The 17,796-nt window shown below is 47.4% G+C and overlaps 1 protein-coding gene and 1 long non-coding RNA gene across 2 annotated transcripts; both read right to left on the bottom strand.

Annotated features, from left to right (window-relative positions):
* Positions 1-6,052: 6,052 nt before the first annotated feature.
* LOC147965592 (uncharacterized) lies at positions 6,053-7,132 on the bottom strand. Its single transcript, XR_015607515.1, has 2 exons — positions 6,889-7,132; positions 6,053-6,267 (listed from the first exon to the last, which is right to left on the bottom strand). It is a non-coding gene; the product is annotated as an uncharacterized LOC147965592 (long non-coding RNA).
* A 690-nt stretch (positions 7,133-7,822) lies between these two features.
* Positions 7,823-9,446, bottom strand: LOC147965591 (uncharacterized). Its single transcript, XM_087530517.1, has 5 exons — positions 9,263-9,446; positions 8,786-8,902; positions 8,174-8,238; positions 7,957-8,071; positions 7,823-7,833 (listed from the first exon to the last, which is right to left on the bottom strand). The coding sequence occupies exons 1-5, from the start codon at positions 9,444-9,446 to the stop codon at positions 7,823-7,825; spliced, it is 492 nt and encodes a 163-aa protein (XP_087386643.1).
* Between the last annotated feature and the right edge of the window lie 8,350 nt (positions 9,447-17,796).

The following is a 17,796-nucleotide window of genomic DNA, read 5'->3' as shown; positions in this document are numbered from 1 at the left end:
CCAAGAGGGAGCGGAAGCGTGTGCTCAGGGACGTATATGCGTTGGAGCCAGTCGCCACAAAGTTCAACCCTTGGTCCTCCTGCCCGATCACCTTCGATCGCAGGGACCACCCCACTAGTATCCGTCATGACGGATTCGCCGCACTAGTCCTAGACCCAATCATTGACGGATTTCACCTCACTCGAGTCCTTATGGATGGCGGCAGCAGCCTGAACCTGCTTTATCAAGACACAGTGCGCAAAATGGGTATAGACCCCTCAAGGATCAAACCCACAAAAACGACCTTTAAGGGCGTCATTCCAGGTGTAGAGGCCCATTGCACAGGCTCAATTACACTAGAAGTGGTCTTCGGATCCCCGGATAACTTTCGAAGCGAAGAGTTAATCTTCGATATAGTCCCGTTCCGCAGTGGTTATCACGCGCTGCTCGGGCGAACCGCATTTGCTAGATTCAATGCGGTACCGCATTATGCATACCTCAAGCTCAAGATGCCAGGACCTCGCAGAGTTATTACAGTCAATGGAAACACAGAGCGCTCTCTCCGAACAGAGGAGCACACCGCAACTCTCGCAGCAGAAACGCAAAGCAGCCTCTCAAGGCAATCAACCAGTTCGGCGCTTCACAGCCCGGACGCCTTCAAGCGCGCTTGGGGCAATCGGCAAATAGACCGCCTGGCGCGATCTGAGCTCGCGTAGCAATACGGCGGCCACCCCAATCCTAGCCCAGTGGCGAAACTCGTGCCGCGCGTACATAATTACGCATTAAAAATACCATGGGCACAGGTGGGGAGGGGGGCACAACTGCGGCACGCCCCAAGACGCGGCCTAAACCGCACTAGGGGCTTCCCGTTTGGTTATTTTTCTTTTTCTTTCAGGACCTTAATCTCCAGAAACACTGTCCGGCAACACTATTGCCGAACACATGATGCAGCAACCAAGGAGGCAGACAGCTACGTTATACCATGGAATTCCCAGGTTGATTATAGTAACGAGTGAAATATTCAATTTAATATCATTCCTCAGCTTGCCCTTGGAAGGGACATAGTCCTACTCTTTGCTTATCGCACTATCTGTATCACTCTGCTTTAACGCAATTTTTTAAACAACGCATGACATTACGACTATTATTGCATTCTTGTTATATATATATATGTGTGTGTGTGTGTGTGTATTCATTAATGACGCCTTGCAACCGTACCTATGGTACGACCAATACACCAGGGGCTTACGTACCCCGCAATGCGGTGTGAAAAGTCCGAACACTTTCACAAGTGCGGCACCCCGAACTTATAGCATTATATGCATCAGCTCCAAATCATGTCTTTAGTCAAATGTTGGGTTTGCCCGGCTCCTATGTTTTGGTACCTTACGTTCCGCTCTATCGGCTAAGGTAGCTCTAGGAGAACTACTGCGATTGTGCCCCGGTTCTGCTGGGTTCAGCACCTCAGTAGAGAAAGCTGAAACTGACTGTCATGATAAGGCGAGAGACTGGTCGCTGTTCGGCGAGGTTTTCAAGTCCCTAAAGACTTATGCCGCTTAGAGCGAGGGGCCGGCCCTGTCCGGCTTAAAGGCATGTATCGCACCCCGAATTCGGCCTTCCGAATACCAGGGGCTTCGCTGAAATTTACAATTATAGAATTCTATGGCTAAGTGAGAGTGATAAAGCATTATTAGTCTGGTTGCCTTGTTCGCTATGCTGAGCACCTCCCTCGAAGGACCCAAACATGGGAACAAGAGTGCTCAAGTTTGTCCCGAACACCCCAGCACTCGTGGCATGGGGGCAGAAGCCGAGGACTAGCCATCTCTCAGATTGGATAAACAGCCAAATAGAAGGTAATATTTTAAATTCCAACAAGCGTTGCATAGCGCATATGAAACAAGTTTTCATACATACAGGATAAAACGAGCAAGTCTCATTCAAATATTACATCTTTTGAACACTCGTCCGCTATGAGATAGGCACCCGGCAGAACACCCTCGTAATACATCTCGGGGTGGTGGTGCTCCTTGCCCTTCGGCGGCCCCTCCTTGATCAGCTTCACGGCGTCCAGCTTGACCCACTGCAATTTCACACGGGCGAAAGCCCGGCGTGCACCTTCAATGCAGACAGATCGCTTGACGACCTCCAGCCGCGGGCAGGCATCTACAAGCCGCCTCACCAGGCCGAAGAAGCTATTCGGAAGGGCGTCGCCAGGCCACAGCCGAACTATAAAGCTCTTCATGGCCTGATCGGCCGCCTTATGTAGCTCGACCATCTGCTTCAGCTGGTCGCTCATTGGCACCGGATGTCCGACCTCAGCATACTGAGACCAGAACAGCTTCTCCGTCGAGCTTCCGTCCTCGGCCTGGTAAAATTGTGCGGCATCGGACACACTGCGGGGAAAATCTGCGAATGCTCCTGAAGAGCTCCGGATCCGGGTAAGTAATTGGTAATTTACTTTTACAAGCTTGCTTTGCATATAGAAAGCCTTACCCGCCACTATCTTCTTCATCGCATCGATCTCTTGGAGGGCCTTTTGGGCTTCGGCCTTGGCACTTTTTACACTCCCAAGGGCCGCGGCAAGCTCAGACTCCCGCGTCTTTGAGTCAAGCTCCAACGCCTCGTGCTTCGCCACGAGAGCCTGGGGCTCTTGCTGCACCTCGCCCACCCGAGCCTCGTGCTTCTCTTGCTCGGTGCGCTCCTTGGCCGCTTTATCTTTGGCCCTGGTTAATGCTTGCTTCAGGGTCGCCACCTCGGTCGTGGCCCCTGGCAAACATACGATGATCCTGTCATTTTGCAATTGCGTCCTCTTTTATATATACATATCTATAGACAGGGTATTACTTACCCTTGTTCTCCTCGAGCTGCCTCTTGGCAAGGCCGAGTTCTTTCCTGGACCCCTCGAGGTGCTACTTCAGTACGGCGACCTCCGCAATTAGTGCGGCGGACGCCAGCAGCGAAGCCTGCATATGCATATTGACACACTTATATTAGACTCCTGCGATATTATTTGATCCTCTGTTCGTCTTTTCTGTGTGAACACCGAACAAAGCATCAGGGGCTACTGTCTAAGCGGTAATATTTCTACTACATTTTGAAAAACTTACCTCGAAGCCTGTTAGAAGGCTGGCACAGGCTTCAGTCAATCCGCTCTTGGCGGACTGAACCTTCTGGATCACCGCACTCATGATAGTGCGGTGCTCCTCGTCGATGGAAGCATTGTGAAGCGCTTCCAGCAGATTTTCCGGCGCCTCTGGATGAACAGAGGTCACCGGCACAGGCGTCTTGCCCCTCTTAGAAGGAGGCCGCCTGCCCGAGCCTGGAACCGCTGGAGGTTCCGGCGCAGTGTTCGGCTGAGGGCCGAACTCGGAGCTCTCAGGGGGCCCGTCCCCTCGGCTCCCGGAGTCCGGAAGGTCGCCTTGAGGCGCCTCCAGGACTGTCTCCCCTTGATCCGGTGCCTCTCGAGACAACACCTCGGCGTCGTCGCCAGGATGAGGGGAGGTGGCGGTCGGGACTAGATCGCAATCCATGTCCGACAAGCCCGAGGAGCCGTTCGATGATACATCGATACTGGCTCGTGGCGGCCTGCATAATTGTCTTCGGTGTTAGGGAAAGCAGTGCGACAAAGGAATCCTATGGGTTACTCTGGTATCCGCATACTTACGATCTCCCCGGGGGCTTGGCCCTGGGCAACCACTCGTCTTCGCCTTCGTCGGCGGCGGTGGAGCTGTCCAGAAGGAGAGTCCTTCCCTTCTTGGACCCTTCGGCACCCCCAGTTGGGGCGGCCTTCCTTTTCCTGTCTCCCCCAGTCGGTGGGGGAGCATCTTCTTCTTCTTCTTCTTCCTCGTCTTCGGGGGAAGAGCGCGCCGCAGAGTCATCGGACGGTGAGTCCGACGACGCCTGGCGTAGGGAACTCTTTCGGGTTCCCTTGGCCTTCTTGGTCTTCTCCGGCACCGTATAAGGGGCCGGAGTCAACATCTTCGCTAGAAGAGCGTCTGCGGGGCCTTCGGGCAAAGGAGCCGGACAGTCGATCTATCCGGCCATTTTCTGCCAGTCCTGTCAAAGGTACGGGAGTTTAGATCCCGCATCGAGTCAATCTATAAAAAAATAAGTATCCTGTGAAAGGTACAACAGCTTACCGCACTGGCTTGGCACTTCGCGCTGAATCCGGAATCCTCAGTAATAGGAGGGGGGACCTCGGCACTTTTGAACAGCACCCTCCAGGCAACTTCATGAGTCGTGTCGAAGAGCCTGTTCAGAGTTCGGTGTTGCGCCGGGTCGAACTCCCACAAGTTGAACTCCCGTTGTTGGCATGGGAGGATCTGGCGGATGATCATAACTTGGACTATGTTTACAAGCTTGAGCTTCTTGTTCACCATGTTTTGAATACATGTTTGGAGTCCGGTCAGCTCTTCCGAACTACCCCAGGACAGGCCCTTCTCTTTCCAGGAGGTGAGCCGCGTGGGGATGCTAGATCGGAACTCGGGGGCCGCTGCCCATACAGGGTCGCGCGGCTCGGTGATGTAGAGCCACCCCAATTGCCACCCCTTTATGGTTTCCACAAAGGAGCCCTCGAGCCATGTTACGTTGGGCATCTTGTCCACCATGGCGCCTCCGCACTCCGCCTGGCGGCTGCCCACCACCTTCGGCTTGACATTGAAGGTCTTCAGCCATAAGCCGAAGTGGGGCTTGATGCGGAGGAAGGCCTCGCACACGACGATAAACGCCGAGATGTTGAGGATGAAGTTCGGGGCTAGATCGTGGAAATCCAGGCCGTAATAGAACATGAGCCCCCGGACGAATGGATGGAGAGGGAATCCCAGTCCGCGGAGGAAATGGGTGAGGAATACTACCCTCTCATGGGGCCTGGGGGTGGGGATGAGCTGCCCCTCATCTGGGAGCCGGTGCGCGATGTCGTTGGGCAGGTATCCGGCTCTCCTCAGTTTCTTGATGTCTCCCTCCATGACGGAGGAGACCATCCACCTGCCTCCTGCTTCGGACATGGTTGGAGAAGGTTGAGGTGGGAAGTGTGGACTTGGGCGCTAGAGATCGAGTGTGCCAAAACGGATGAGCAAGGGAGGAAGAAGGCGTGGATAGAAAGGTGAATCCTTATCCCTTTATATGGGCGGACGAAACTAAGCGTCCCCACTTGCCTGATAAAACTCGCTTATCCCCCGAGCGCCGTAATTGATGGCGCGGTTGGGTTACCCACGCCCGTATTGATGAGAATCCCGTAATAAGGGGACACGATCTCTACTTTGACAAGACGTGTCGAAAAACTGCCTCGCGTTATGTGCGGGGCTGGTTGAAGGAAATGGTTCGAATAATCACCAGGCCATGACATAACGTCATGCTGCCAAAATAAGCCAGCAAACTAGATCTGCAAAAATATTATTCTCTCTACGGTGGAATGTGGAACTTATTTTTAGGGTCGGACACACTACAAGAAATATGTCAACTTGTGACCACCACTATTGGTCATTGAATGGTCACAAATTTCCATTTGTGACCTTTTTGTGACCAAAAACATAAGGTCAAAAGCTGGCCGTCATAAACTGACTATAGCGACCTTTCTTCTGGAATGGTCGAAGATGTTTACGACCAAAATACGTCTACTGTGGCGTTTTGGTCACTAGCAACCTCCCCAGGCCACGTAGGCATCCAGCGTGGCAATCTGACGTGGCACAAGATTCAGCCCGGTCCAATTCGGCGTTTTACATGGGCCGAGCCCATTAATTCAGCCCATTTAATTTATTTTTTCCCTGAGCTTTGATTAGCTAAATAGGCCTGGCCCAACAATCAGGACTTTTTTTTTCTGAGATGCAGTCTTTTACAATCCATTTTTTGGGGCCTCAGCCCTTTTAGAATCTGAAATTTATATTGCTCTTTTTAGAAACAAGTCCAACATAGTTTGGGCCATGGCCTTTTTAGAGCCCAAGTATAGAGTGCAATATAAATTCTGGACAGGGCCTTTTTACAATCCAATAGTGGGCCAAGCCCTCTTTTATTTACAGCCAATATTCTCAAATTAGTATAGTAACAGTACTTCTTTCCCACAGTAATAACACAAGTATAGAAAACTTTCTCACACAACTTTATCTCGCATAACATTAGACAGACCAACACATATCAATAACTTATCTCCTATGTTCACAAGTACATAACTTTTATCTCACACAACATTATACAGAACTGTATCTTGCAGGTTCAAATCACATAAACTTTATCTAACAGGTTCCCCGCAACAAAAGATGATCACCATCATCTCCTAATCAAGATGCAAATAACCTGCACATTCAAAAAGAAAAAGCAATATGTCAAAGAGAGACAAACAAAAAATAGAACAAACAAAAAATAGAGACTTGCATCAAGTAGACCTGATGATGTACAGATAGTAACCAAACTAGCATCTACTTTGCCCGAGAGATAGCATGAAGCAGTTTTGATGCCATTTATGCATTATTTCTGAGACTAGCAGCAAAAAATACATAGGATGCCAAACAGCCGGCAGCAGCTAAGATCGGTTAGTTGTTGGCTACCACCGATGGCGAGAACTAAACGAGCATGTTAGATTCATTGGGCTGGGTTGGATTGGATTGATGCTGACAAAGTGACAACAGGAAGGTAATGAGCACATACAACTAGCTCTAGTATACCAGCATGCATGAGCACTTGTTAATATTTATATTCATCACAACAACCTATAACCACCTACGCATACAAATCAGAAAGCACACATATATACTGAACAAAAGCAACGGCCATGAATAGATGACTTAACAGTTCATGTTTTTTAACAAAACAAGAGTGGACATCTCATAGTGAGTCTAATACAGCTACACTAAGCATAGAACCACATCAAGACATGAAGAGTAAGCCATCACAGTATAGGAGGATTGGACTGCATACCTAGTCGTCCTTGAGGTAGAGGACCATCTTGGTACCCCTGCCGAGCTGCTCCCCAAACGTATCACGAGTGACGGTGAAGGAGCTACCGGCCTGGGACTCCCACACGTACTGCCCGTCGTTGTTGTGCTTCATGGTGACGACGACCCTCTCGGCAACAAGGTAGGCGGAGTAGAAGCCAACACCAAACTGCCCAATCATGTACACATCGGCGCCGGCAGCGAGGGCCTCCATCGGCACCATACTGATCTTGTCCGAGGCCTGCGAAAATCACACCGGCAAACACACCACGTCAGCCCAGGAACAAATCTCGCACGCCACGAATCAAACCGCGGGTCAACAGATCTGGCTCAGCAGAATCTAAAGCCTGGCGTAAAATGGCCAGTGTAATTAATGGCCAGTGCTGCCAGTATTGAATGTACCACATCGGCAAGCATTATATAGTACTACTATGTAATTGATATGCAAAAGAAGATGCATCTCCCATGTTCAGCAATCAGGATCAACCATGAAGTTTCTACTACTCCTACATCATTTTAGCTAATCATTTAAGATGATCATTTAAGATGCTAATGTTTACTTGTCAAGTACAGTTATTGTTACTCTAAGATTTTAGCTAAGTAAATATAAAGATAAGAAGACACTTCGCCACCAATATTTTGTGACATCTGTAGAATTCGTACCTCATAAACATGCATGAAATGCCTATCTCAAACAAGTATACATACTGATCATGTTTAATTAGGCCAGCGGCACAAAACAACCAATTATATTGCCTTATAAGAAGCTATTTGCATAAAGTAGAGAACTACAAAACAAGCTATTAACCATCCTACTGGTAGCAAGGACATAAAGATAATCACTTAATAAGATAAGAAGCAGACATGAATCACATCACTATGTACAATTCAATATCCCAACTGAGAGTGAACATGTATTAAACATTTCCTGCATTTCAATACATGCATGACAGATTCACAGCATAACTATATATAGCTGTACAAACATGCATGAACAGGAAAGCAACCAAACTACAAGAACATATAAGGAAACAGAGGGAATCACTACAACCTATGGAGTGATAAGCACATATATGAGCCGTGCCGTCGAGTCCCGCAGCCACCAACTCGCGCCGCTCGCTGCCGCGGTCACCACCTTCGTCATCGACACGGCGATGCTGCCAGACCTGCAAAAAACAGAGGAGGCGTGAATGGACATCACACTTGCCAACTAATTAACTATAGCTTGCTACAGAAACATTTCATTATAAAATTCGCTCAAATGGAACCTTGGAAACACCCTTTCCCAAGTAGTCAGATCCACCGTCCCTCAGTTCCAAAGCTTCATAAAGACCTACAGAAGAGGGATGATTCATACAAGATTAGTTCAACAAAAATAATAAAATAACATTTGGTAAATAATGATACAAATAATAGTTTGGAACAGGATACATTTTGGTGAAGTGTCTGTCAAGGAGAAGTGATTCAGAGTTTCAAAGTGAAGTTGTTTCTGAATACTAGTAGTGTAATTACTAATTAGCTAGCTAGATGTGTGCATGAAAGCTACTGTTCCTATTGGGTTGCAGCTTGTACTAGTTAGCTAGCTAGCCAAGGACTTGATAGTATTCTTTTTCCAGATAAAGAGCTGATGCTACTAGTCTAATCACATAGTTTTAACCAGATTAGAGCAAAGACAACATGCCAACGGCAGAACCAAGACCAAGTCTGGCAATCCAATAGGAATCTCCGGAGCTCCATATATCACCACACACATGGCCACGCACCACCTGGCCGCCCCCATCGCAAGTTTGCAGCACACCACCGCACCCGACATTGCAGCAAGCGCGCGCGCTCACGCACATAGCACCGGTGCAAGGTCATGGGGGGCACGCAGGTCATACCTGTGTGGGCATCGGTACTCGTCGCAGTAGAGCACGAGCTGGCGGTCAAACACAGTGAGCACGAGCTGGCGGTCAAACACAGTGAGCACGAGCTGGCTGTGTGGGTATCAGCTTCCCCTGATGATGGAATTACGCAAGTCCAAAACTCAATCAAGAACTGTAATGGTATATGCAATGCAGCAAACAATAATGTTTTTTTTCGTTTAGAAGTTGAGATGTCCCTGTGACTCGATGGTGTCATGATTCTAAGCGTGGAATTGCAATTCTAAGCAAGCCTGGAGTATAATAGTGGTACATGAAAGTATGTAGAACAGCAAGAGTAAACCCTAGGAATTAGGGATTTTAGGAGTAAGCAATTGTGTTCATCGAGAGACCGTAGCGAGCAAGCATCAGAGGGCCCAAGTGAGACATGGTGTTGTCACGAGCTCAGTGGAAAGTATTGGAGGTGAGGGACAGAGAAGGAGAGGAAGAGGGTACCTTGAGGACCTCCATGTCCATGGCATCGTCGAGCGTGGGGTTCTGTCCCAGCCGAGCGGCACCGAGGCCTCTCGTCGCGTGGAAGAGCAGCGTCGGAGGGCGCGGCTGTGTGTCGGTGGAAGACGGCGGAGGCGTCCACCACAAGCATCACCGTCGCCTCGCCGGCGCATCGCATGGAGATCATGGAGCGCCGGCACCTGACCTGCTCGATCTGGATGCCCCAACACCGAGGGAGATAGGGTGAGCAGAGGGTGGGGCGGATGGATCTAGGAACACCAGGTACATGAACCACTCGGTGTTCTTGTTCAGATCCGGCGGGGGCACCGCCTGTACGTACCGGCGCGAGCGTGCTGCGGGGCGGTGGCTCCTCCCGTCCGGCTCGGCGTCGCGGGTATGGAGATAGGGCGAGGGGATAGGGGCGGCGGCGGCAAGGTCGCTGGTGATGGAGCACGGCGGCGGTTGTGGGTAGGGTTTGGGGTGGGGCAGAGAGAGCTGTGGGCATGGCGGATCTGATGGCGCCCGCCTCCTCGATCTAGGAGCCCCGCTGTGGGATAGAAGGTGAGGGGAGGTGGAGAGGGTCGGGGGCAGAGGGCGGATGTCGCCGGTGGAGTGGAGGTAGGCGGCGGGGGGGGATTGGTGGGTGGGTGCGGCGGATGTGGAGGAGAGGAGAGGAGAGATCCTGGGGTGGGAAAGGAATGGATAGATTAGGTCACGGTTGGTCTGGGGTCGTGGGGTGGCTGGCTCGGGATGGTTGGATGGACGGGTGGATGGACGGATGTACGCCATGTCATCGATCCATGCCTTAGCTGATTCCACCAATAAGAATTAAGGTTATGTAAAAAAATATGTTGTTTTTTCTTATAGTTTTTATCCTCTTATTCAGGGCAAACATTCAACATATTAACCACTTAGGCCCCGTTTGATACCTCTGCATTTTCTACATATTTAAAGAATGCTACGGTTTTTTCAAATACCATGGTTTTAAAGAATTTTACGGTTTTTAATACTTTGGTTTTTTAGTACTTTACTATCAAACACAGCCTTATAGTTTATTAAAATGAATCAATATAGTGCACATGTGTGTATCTTGGGATGACAAACAATGTTGATTTGGGGGGTTCCATTTTCTTTGCACAAAAATTCATTTTTCATTTTCCGAGTGCACAAAAAGGGTTTTTTGTGAAGAACCTAACAAATATTTTTTCCAAAATTGTACCAAATCATTTTTCTAAAATACTAGGCCATATTTAATGCACAATTGACCAAATGGTTTGGTGTCAAAATATTTGATCCACCTCTCGTGAAAAAAGACAAATTTTTGCTGATTCAGCAAGAAGCGGGTAAAATTTGAACTGCAACTGCCTCGTAGTTTGCTTTTTATTTTTTTTCCAAAAATCATTTATAGGAACGGTCATTCCCTCCATTTTGACCGCATTTTGAAATGGGCATAAAAAATTCAAAAAAAACAAAAAATTGGAAAACCTTCGGATTGTGTCATCATATGTGACCAAGTTTCTAGGAAAAATAATAAACTTTTAATACGGAAATTATTTTACAAAAGTGTTCTCAAAAATGAGTTATCATGCGTGAAGATTCATGGCTTTCAAGCCAAATGATTAATCTTATGGCCACATTCATGGCATAGTTTGCTCAAATGATCTCATATTGTGCACAAGGGTGCATCTTGGAATTCCAAACAATGTTGCCTAAGGGAGTTTTCATTTTCTTTGCACGGAAAATTCATTTTCCATTTTCTGAGTGCGTGAAACGAGTTTTTTTGTGAAGGACCTACCATATATTTGTTGCAAAACTGGACCAAATCAATTTTCTAAAATACTAGGCCATATTTAGTGCACAATTGACAAAATGGTTGGGTGTCAAATTTTTTGATCCACCTCTGGTGAAAAAGACAAATTCCCGCCGATTCAGTAGGAAGCGGGTCAAATTTGAACTGCAGCTGCCTCGTAGTTTGCTATTTATTTTTTCCAAAAATCATTTCTAGTTACATAAGTACCTATTTAATCATAGAAACACCAAAAAAATTCCAAGATTCAACCACTAGCTAGGAACGGTCATTCCCGCCGTTTTGACCGCATTTTGAAACGGGCATAAAAAATTCAAAAAAATCAAAAAATTGGGAAACCTTCGCATTGTGTCATTATATGTGGCCAAGTTCCTAGGAAAAATAATAAACTTGTAATACGGCAATTGTTTTAAAAAAGTGTTCTCAGAAACGAGCTATCACGTGTGGAGATCAATGGCTTTCAAGCCAAATGATCAATCTTATGGCCACATCCATGGCATAGTTTGTTCAAATGATCTCATATTGTGCACAAGGGTGCATATTGGAATGGCAAACAATGTTGCCTAAGGAAGTTTTCATTTTCGTTGGACGAAAAAACCATTTTCCATTTTTCGAGTGCCCGAAAGGAGGTTTTTTGTGAAGGAACTACCAAATAATTGTTGCAAAATTGGACCAAATCATTTTTATAAAATACTAGGCCATATTTAATGCACAATTGACAAAATGGTTGGGTGTAAATTTTTTTGATCCACCTCTCGTGAAAAAGACAAATTTCCGCCGATTCAGTTGGAAGCGGGTCAAATTTGAACTGCAGCTGCCTCATAGTTTGCTATTTATTTTTTCCAAAAGTCATTTATAGTTACATAAGGACCTATTTAATCATAAATACATGGTTTGGTGGCGATACGTCGAGGTTTGGGCGGTGGCCGAGGGCCCCAACTCTAGAGCGCGTAAACTCGCATGCCCGTCGCGTGGTCACCGCGTGACCGTAATGTTGCCATGTGTTCTAGGCGGCCTAGGCATGTCTAGTGGGTTGGGCACTCCCCAGGTTGGTGCTAGGAAGAAAATTACAACATAAGATTCTCACGAGGAGACCGATCGATGCACAAACATGAATTAGCAGCCAAGTGTTTGATTAGCGCTACGGGAAATGCACATGGCCAATGGGCGTGAGTTTTGGCTGAGGATGATCATCTACTAAGGAGAATGTCTTCACAAATTTTTAGCTCAAAAGGAGGATCCTAGGTGGTACTTGCTTTGCAAAGTACCACGCTGGACAAAAATATGAATGTTGAAGCTGGGCTCAAAATAATGAATGGAGTGAGCTGAAATTTTGTGGAGGATGGTTATTTGGGCATAGGAAAGCAGTGTAGAAAATTGATACCATTTGGACATGCCAAAGTAGTACTTCCTTCACAATGCTCTTCTATGGACAGAAACTTGGGAAAACTAGTGAGAGAGATTGGATGAATGAAATGATCTCAAAATTGGTGTAGGTAAGTTACTTAGGTATGGTCATGCGCTGGTAAATTTTCAGATCATTTGGGTACGCCTAGCTAGTACTTACTTCACAAAGCTTCTCTCGAGGTAGAAACTTTGGAAATTTCCCGAGAAAGATTTACTAGGAAAATTGAGCTGAATATTATCATGTGGCAATTATTTGGGTATGGAAGAGTGCCCGAAAAGTTTGAGGGTAATAGGAGGGGTCTATATAACACTTGCTTTGCAACGTGCCAATTTGGCCATAAAATATAAATTGAACCTGGGCTCACATAGATGATTTGACTGAGCTGCAATTTGGAGGAGGTTGATAATTTGGGCATAGGAAGGAACTGTATAAATTTCATGTCATTTAGAGATATAAAAAAGGTACTTCCTTCACAATGCTTCTAGGTGGACAAAAACTTTGGAAATTTGCCGAGGAAGATTTGCTAGGCAAATGGAGCTGAATTTTGTCATGCGGTACTAATTTGGATAGGAAAGAGTGCCCAAAAATTCCTAGGGCAATCAAGAATATATAAATAGCACTTCCTTCATAAAGTGTTGTTGTGAACAGAATAGGAAAATGAATATTGTTGAATTAGTTTTGAACTAGGCAAGGAAGGATTTTTACATATTTGATGAAGATATGCCCCAAAGAATTTATGAGATTTTTTTGGGAATTTTGGGAATGATAGAAATATAGGTTGCTTCACAACCTAGGACAAAAACTGCCACATGGACATGACACATAGGCAAAACTGATGAGATGGCGCCTAGTCATCACAACCCACCACAATCTACAAGGCTATGACCATCTATATTGGTCATTAACAACTAGAAATAAGGCAGCGGACTAGCACTGTTTGCTTTGTGACCATTTCGTGTAAGGAAATTACGACCTTTCTGACCAAAATGGTCGCAATGGTTTAGGGTTTGGAGCCCCCTGAACAGCTTTTGACCAATTGGTCTAAAATGGTCATAAATTTATGACCAATTCTTTGAGGGTCACTGACAGAAGGTCATAAGTTGACATATTTCTTGTAGTGACACTATCCCACTATTCAAATTCTTCTGTGATGTATTCGGAGAAGGAACCCGCCTTGCAATGCCGAAGACAATACTGCGCGTCGGACTCATCGTCATTGAAGCCTGGTTCAGGGGCTACTTCAGGAGTCCTGGATTGGGGGCTCTCCGGACAGCCGGACTATCTCCATTGGCCGGACTGTTAGACTATGAAGATACAAGATTGAAGACTTTGTCTCATGTCCGGATGGGACTCTACTTGGCGTGGAAGGCAAGCTAGGCAATACGGATATGGATATCTCCTCCTTTGTAACCGACCTTGTGTAACCCTAACCCTCTTCGGTGTCTCTATAAACCGAAGGGTTTTAGTCCGTAGGACAACAACCACAACATACAATCATACCATAGGCTAGCTTCTAGGGTTTAGCCTCTGCGATCTCGTGGTAGATCTACTGTTGTACTACCCATATCATCAGTATTAATCAAGCAGGACGTAGGGTTTTAGCTCCATCAAGAGGGCCCGAACCTGGGTAAAACATCGTGTCCCCTGCCTCCTGTTACCATCTGGCCTAGATGCACAGTTCGGGACCCCCTACCCGAGATCCACCGGTTTTGACACCGACACCCCTGAAAACCATTTCTGTCCTTTTCCAAGTTTGAGCAACTTTGAACTGCCAAACATGTACAAATGCTCTCAAACTTGGTTCACATGCTCAAATGGTGTAATAATGCATCTAGACTAAATGGTACAAGTTGGAGAGAAGGATATCATGATCAAAGTGTTCTTAACCCTTCTTGTCCAGAACCAAATTTGAACAACTCTACATTGCCAATTGTGTCCTTTTGATCTGAATTTTTGTGGGCATGATCAAATTCCCAAATTTTGACACTACACCAAGTGGTGCATCAAGGAGAACTAGATAGCATGATAAAATCCAGCCAAAATTGTTTCTACCCATTTCTAGGGTTTATAAAAGTTGCATTGGCCACTTTCTCCATTTGACCTCAAAATTGGTGGGCACTACTAATTTGTAATGCCTCTCACTCCTGTTAAGTTTCAAAGAAAATTGAGCAAGTTAGATAGCCCAAACCACCATCAAACATCTTATGGAAAAATTTCAAAACTCATGTTTTGGCCACTTACGCTAATCTCCATGAGCTGAACTTTTTCCCACAACCTCTCCTAGTCCCCCTATACCTCTGGTGTGCTTCCCTACCCGAGAGGCAATGATGAAGGTGGGCAGGGATCCACTTTTCTTCTCTAGACAGTAGCATTTTCACTCTCTCTCTCTACCCCTCCTCTCTTCTACTGGCTCCCCAAGGCATCCAATGCCATTTACACTCTGTTTACTCCCCCGTGCAGCCACTAGACACAAGTGGACGCGAGAATGCGCGCGGAAAAGCCGCGGACACCGGCCAAAGACGCGCTCTGGAGCCCGTCATCACGCTCCCGACCGTTGATGCCGCGCCCCCAACCACCTCGAGCCTCCCCCTCGCGCCAGTCGAGGTCCTCGACGTCCGCAACACGACAGCCGTGCAGGCCCCCTCCTCTCCCCCTCTCTCTCACCTCCTGCGACACGTGCCCAGAGCCACCCTGCTCGGCCAATGCTTGCGCAGCTCCTGTGGCCGCGTGCAGCTCGCCCTGCTCCTCCTCTCTCTTCCTGGCACCCCACTCATCTCCCATGAACACCGTAGAGAGCCCCTCGCCCTCTCTCCTGACCTCCCGAGCCATTGTCGCGGCCACCCGTGCACCGCTTCCACGATGAGCCACGGGTCAGCTACTTAAGGCCACCCCGAGCTCTCTCTCTCTCTCTACCCATTTGGCTCTCTCTCCCTCCCATGCACCCCTGGACCAACCCACTCCCCTCCTCATGCCCTCCTTGCATCTCCATGGCCGGAGCAATGCCGCCGGCCTCCGCCTAAATTCACGGTACTGAGAGCCCCTCCTCCCGACCTCTTTGTTCCAGAGCAGCACCAGCACCACCGCTAACTCTCCCCGCACATCAGTCCTTCCTCCCCGTGCCTGCCTCGCCGTGACCAGATCTCACCACCGGTCCCGTCCGCCATGGCCAGCACACTGCTCCACCCGGTGCCCCTGGGCGACCGTGCCACCCACGGTTGGACGCGGCCGTGTCTCCTGAGCACGCCGGTGGGCAGAACATCGCTGGAGACGCCCTGTAGCGCTGGCAACCGGCATCGAGCGCGTCCTCTGTCTCGTGTCGCACCCGCACGGGAGGTGGAGGACGAACCTACCAGCTGGCCCCGCCTGTCGGCCAGCCAGTGTGGCTGAGCCACTGACGGGAGGGCCCCACCCTGTTTAAGTGGAGACGGGCTCCACCAGCTGCCGCCTTCGCCGGAGGAAGGCGTATTCAAGGGAATACGCCTCCTGCGTCGAGAGCCTATGCGCGGCCGTGCAGTTGGGCCGGCCCGCCGCCTATCTCTCGCCTTGCGCACATGATAAGGGTAAAGCCCCCCTTTTCCTTTTCCTTTTTCCCAGTAGACTTCAAAAGCACATAAATAAATCAAATTAACTCCAAATTTGATGATTCAAATTTCTAGGGGTCCATAAATCCTGATCTATCACATGGTGCTATTTGCACATTTTTCCAGAAACTTTCTCTTCAGAAATATTTATTAAAACCCCATTTTTCATTTCTGTGATGAACTTTAGAAAATCACACAGAGCTCAAATTTGATCTAAATGCCGTGATTCAAATTTGCAGATATATCTAAGTTCATAACTTAGGTTATGAACAATTTTATTAATACTTTATGGACCACACAAAATAATGAGCCATTTCTTCATATTTGTCAACTTTGCAAATTCATAGGAAAATCATTTGAACTCCAAATCCAATGAAACCAACTCCTAGATACTTCTAGAATCATGGTTTGTTAAATGGGTGCCTTTGCTCATTTTTCAAAACTATATTTCTATACACTTCTTGCAAATCCACAAATCCCTTGATTCCATCATATTGAAATGTTCAGGAATATCCACTGACCCAATCCCAATGAAACCACTCTGGTTATTTTTCATATAACCAGAGATGTCCTAGAAAAGTCAAATTAATATTTTTAGAGCACTTTTATTTTCTGCCCTTTTGTGTTGTTTACTATGATTGTTTCCGACATTAGTTGACGAAGTAGACAAAATACTCGGAGATGGACCAGAAGATTTGAAGACTCTGATGAACCAGGCAAGCAACCCTTTGACCATGTTGAACCCTTTTATATCACGAGAACATTTTCACTGTTTCATCGAGTGCATGATGGTTCTTGAATGGCAACCTTGCTGGGCTTGCCTCTGTTGCATACCCGTTGATACTTGCATTGTTCATGACTCTATCCTTGTTTAGAGTTGTGTTGATGGATTATAGAAATATGCTATTGTAGTTGGCTACGCAAATGGTGTCAGGGCTATGCATGGAAAGAAACAAGTGTGGTTTGACATATTTGCAAACAGCCCTAGTGGGTGCCACTGATGCCCCTGGGAGATGATGATGAACTAGGTCACTACTTGTTGGAGAAGTAGTGTACCGAGGCTTGATAAAAGTGTTGTTTACAGAGATGGATTAGATTTAAGATTTGTAGACCGTCCCAACCTTACATGCGCAACCACTCTACCCTTATATGGGAAAGGGCATTATTGATTACCTAGGTCGATACTAGCTTGGAGCCTGCATTACTAGTGACGGGAGAGTTGTTGTTGCGCTCTCTCGGGACGGGGTCGTGCCAGGTAGGGCGGCCAAGAACATTTTTATGTGGCACCGGACACACCGTTGGTACCCCGTGCCAGTGGTATGTGACAAACATGGGAGCGAGGCTCCACAATTTTAAGTTGTGAAATGTTGGGCACGGGGGTTACTACCAATCGAGTGGACTCTATGTTAGTGTCGTCTAGGGAAAGATAGTGATCGGGTGCTTACCCCGGGTACTTGAGGCACCGCGGGTCGTGGATGACACAGAAGTTCCCTGGATCTTGTGGGTAAATTGTGCAACCTCTGCAGAGTGTGAAACCATACGAATAGCCGTGTCCACGGTCAAGGACAGTTGGGTGCTACTGCTTAGACTATGTCCATAAGTTTCTAGAAAACAACACGGTTTGGTAAATCTGTTGATGAGATTCGTGAGAAAGTCACGGTGAGCTTGAGCATGAGTTGTTCATAACTCTTTCTCGATGTTGATATCTGTAACCTCCTGATACTTGTTGCAGACACATTCA

The sequence above is a fragment of the Triticum urartu genome, chromosome 6A (genome assembly GCF_056163025.1).
Source record: "Triticum urartu cultivar PI428250 chromosome 6A, HENAU_Tu73, whole genome shotgun sequence".
Taxonomy (NCBI): Eukaryota; Viridiplantae; Streptophyta; class Magnoliopsida; order Poales; family Poaceae; genus Triticum; species Triticum urartu.
The sequence above is the reverse complement of the archived record's forward strand: the minus strand, read 5'-3'. Positions and strand labels throughout refer to the sequence as shown.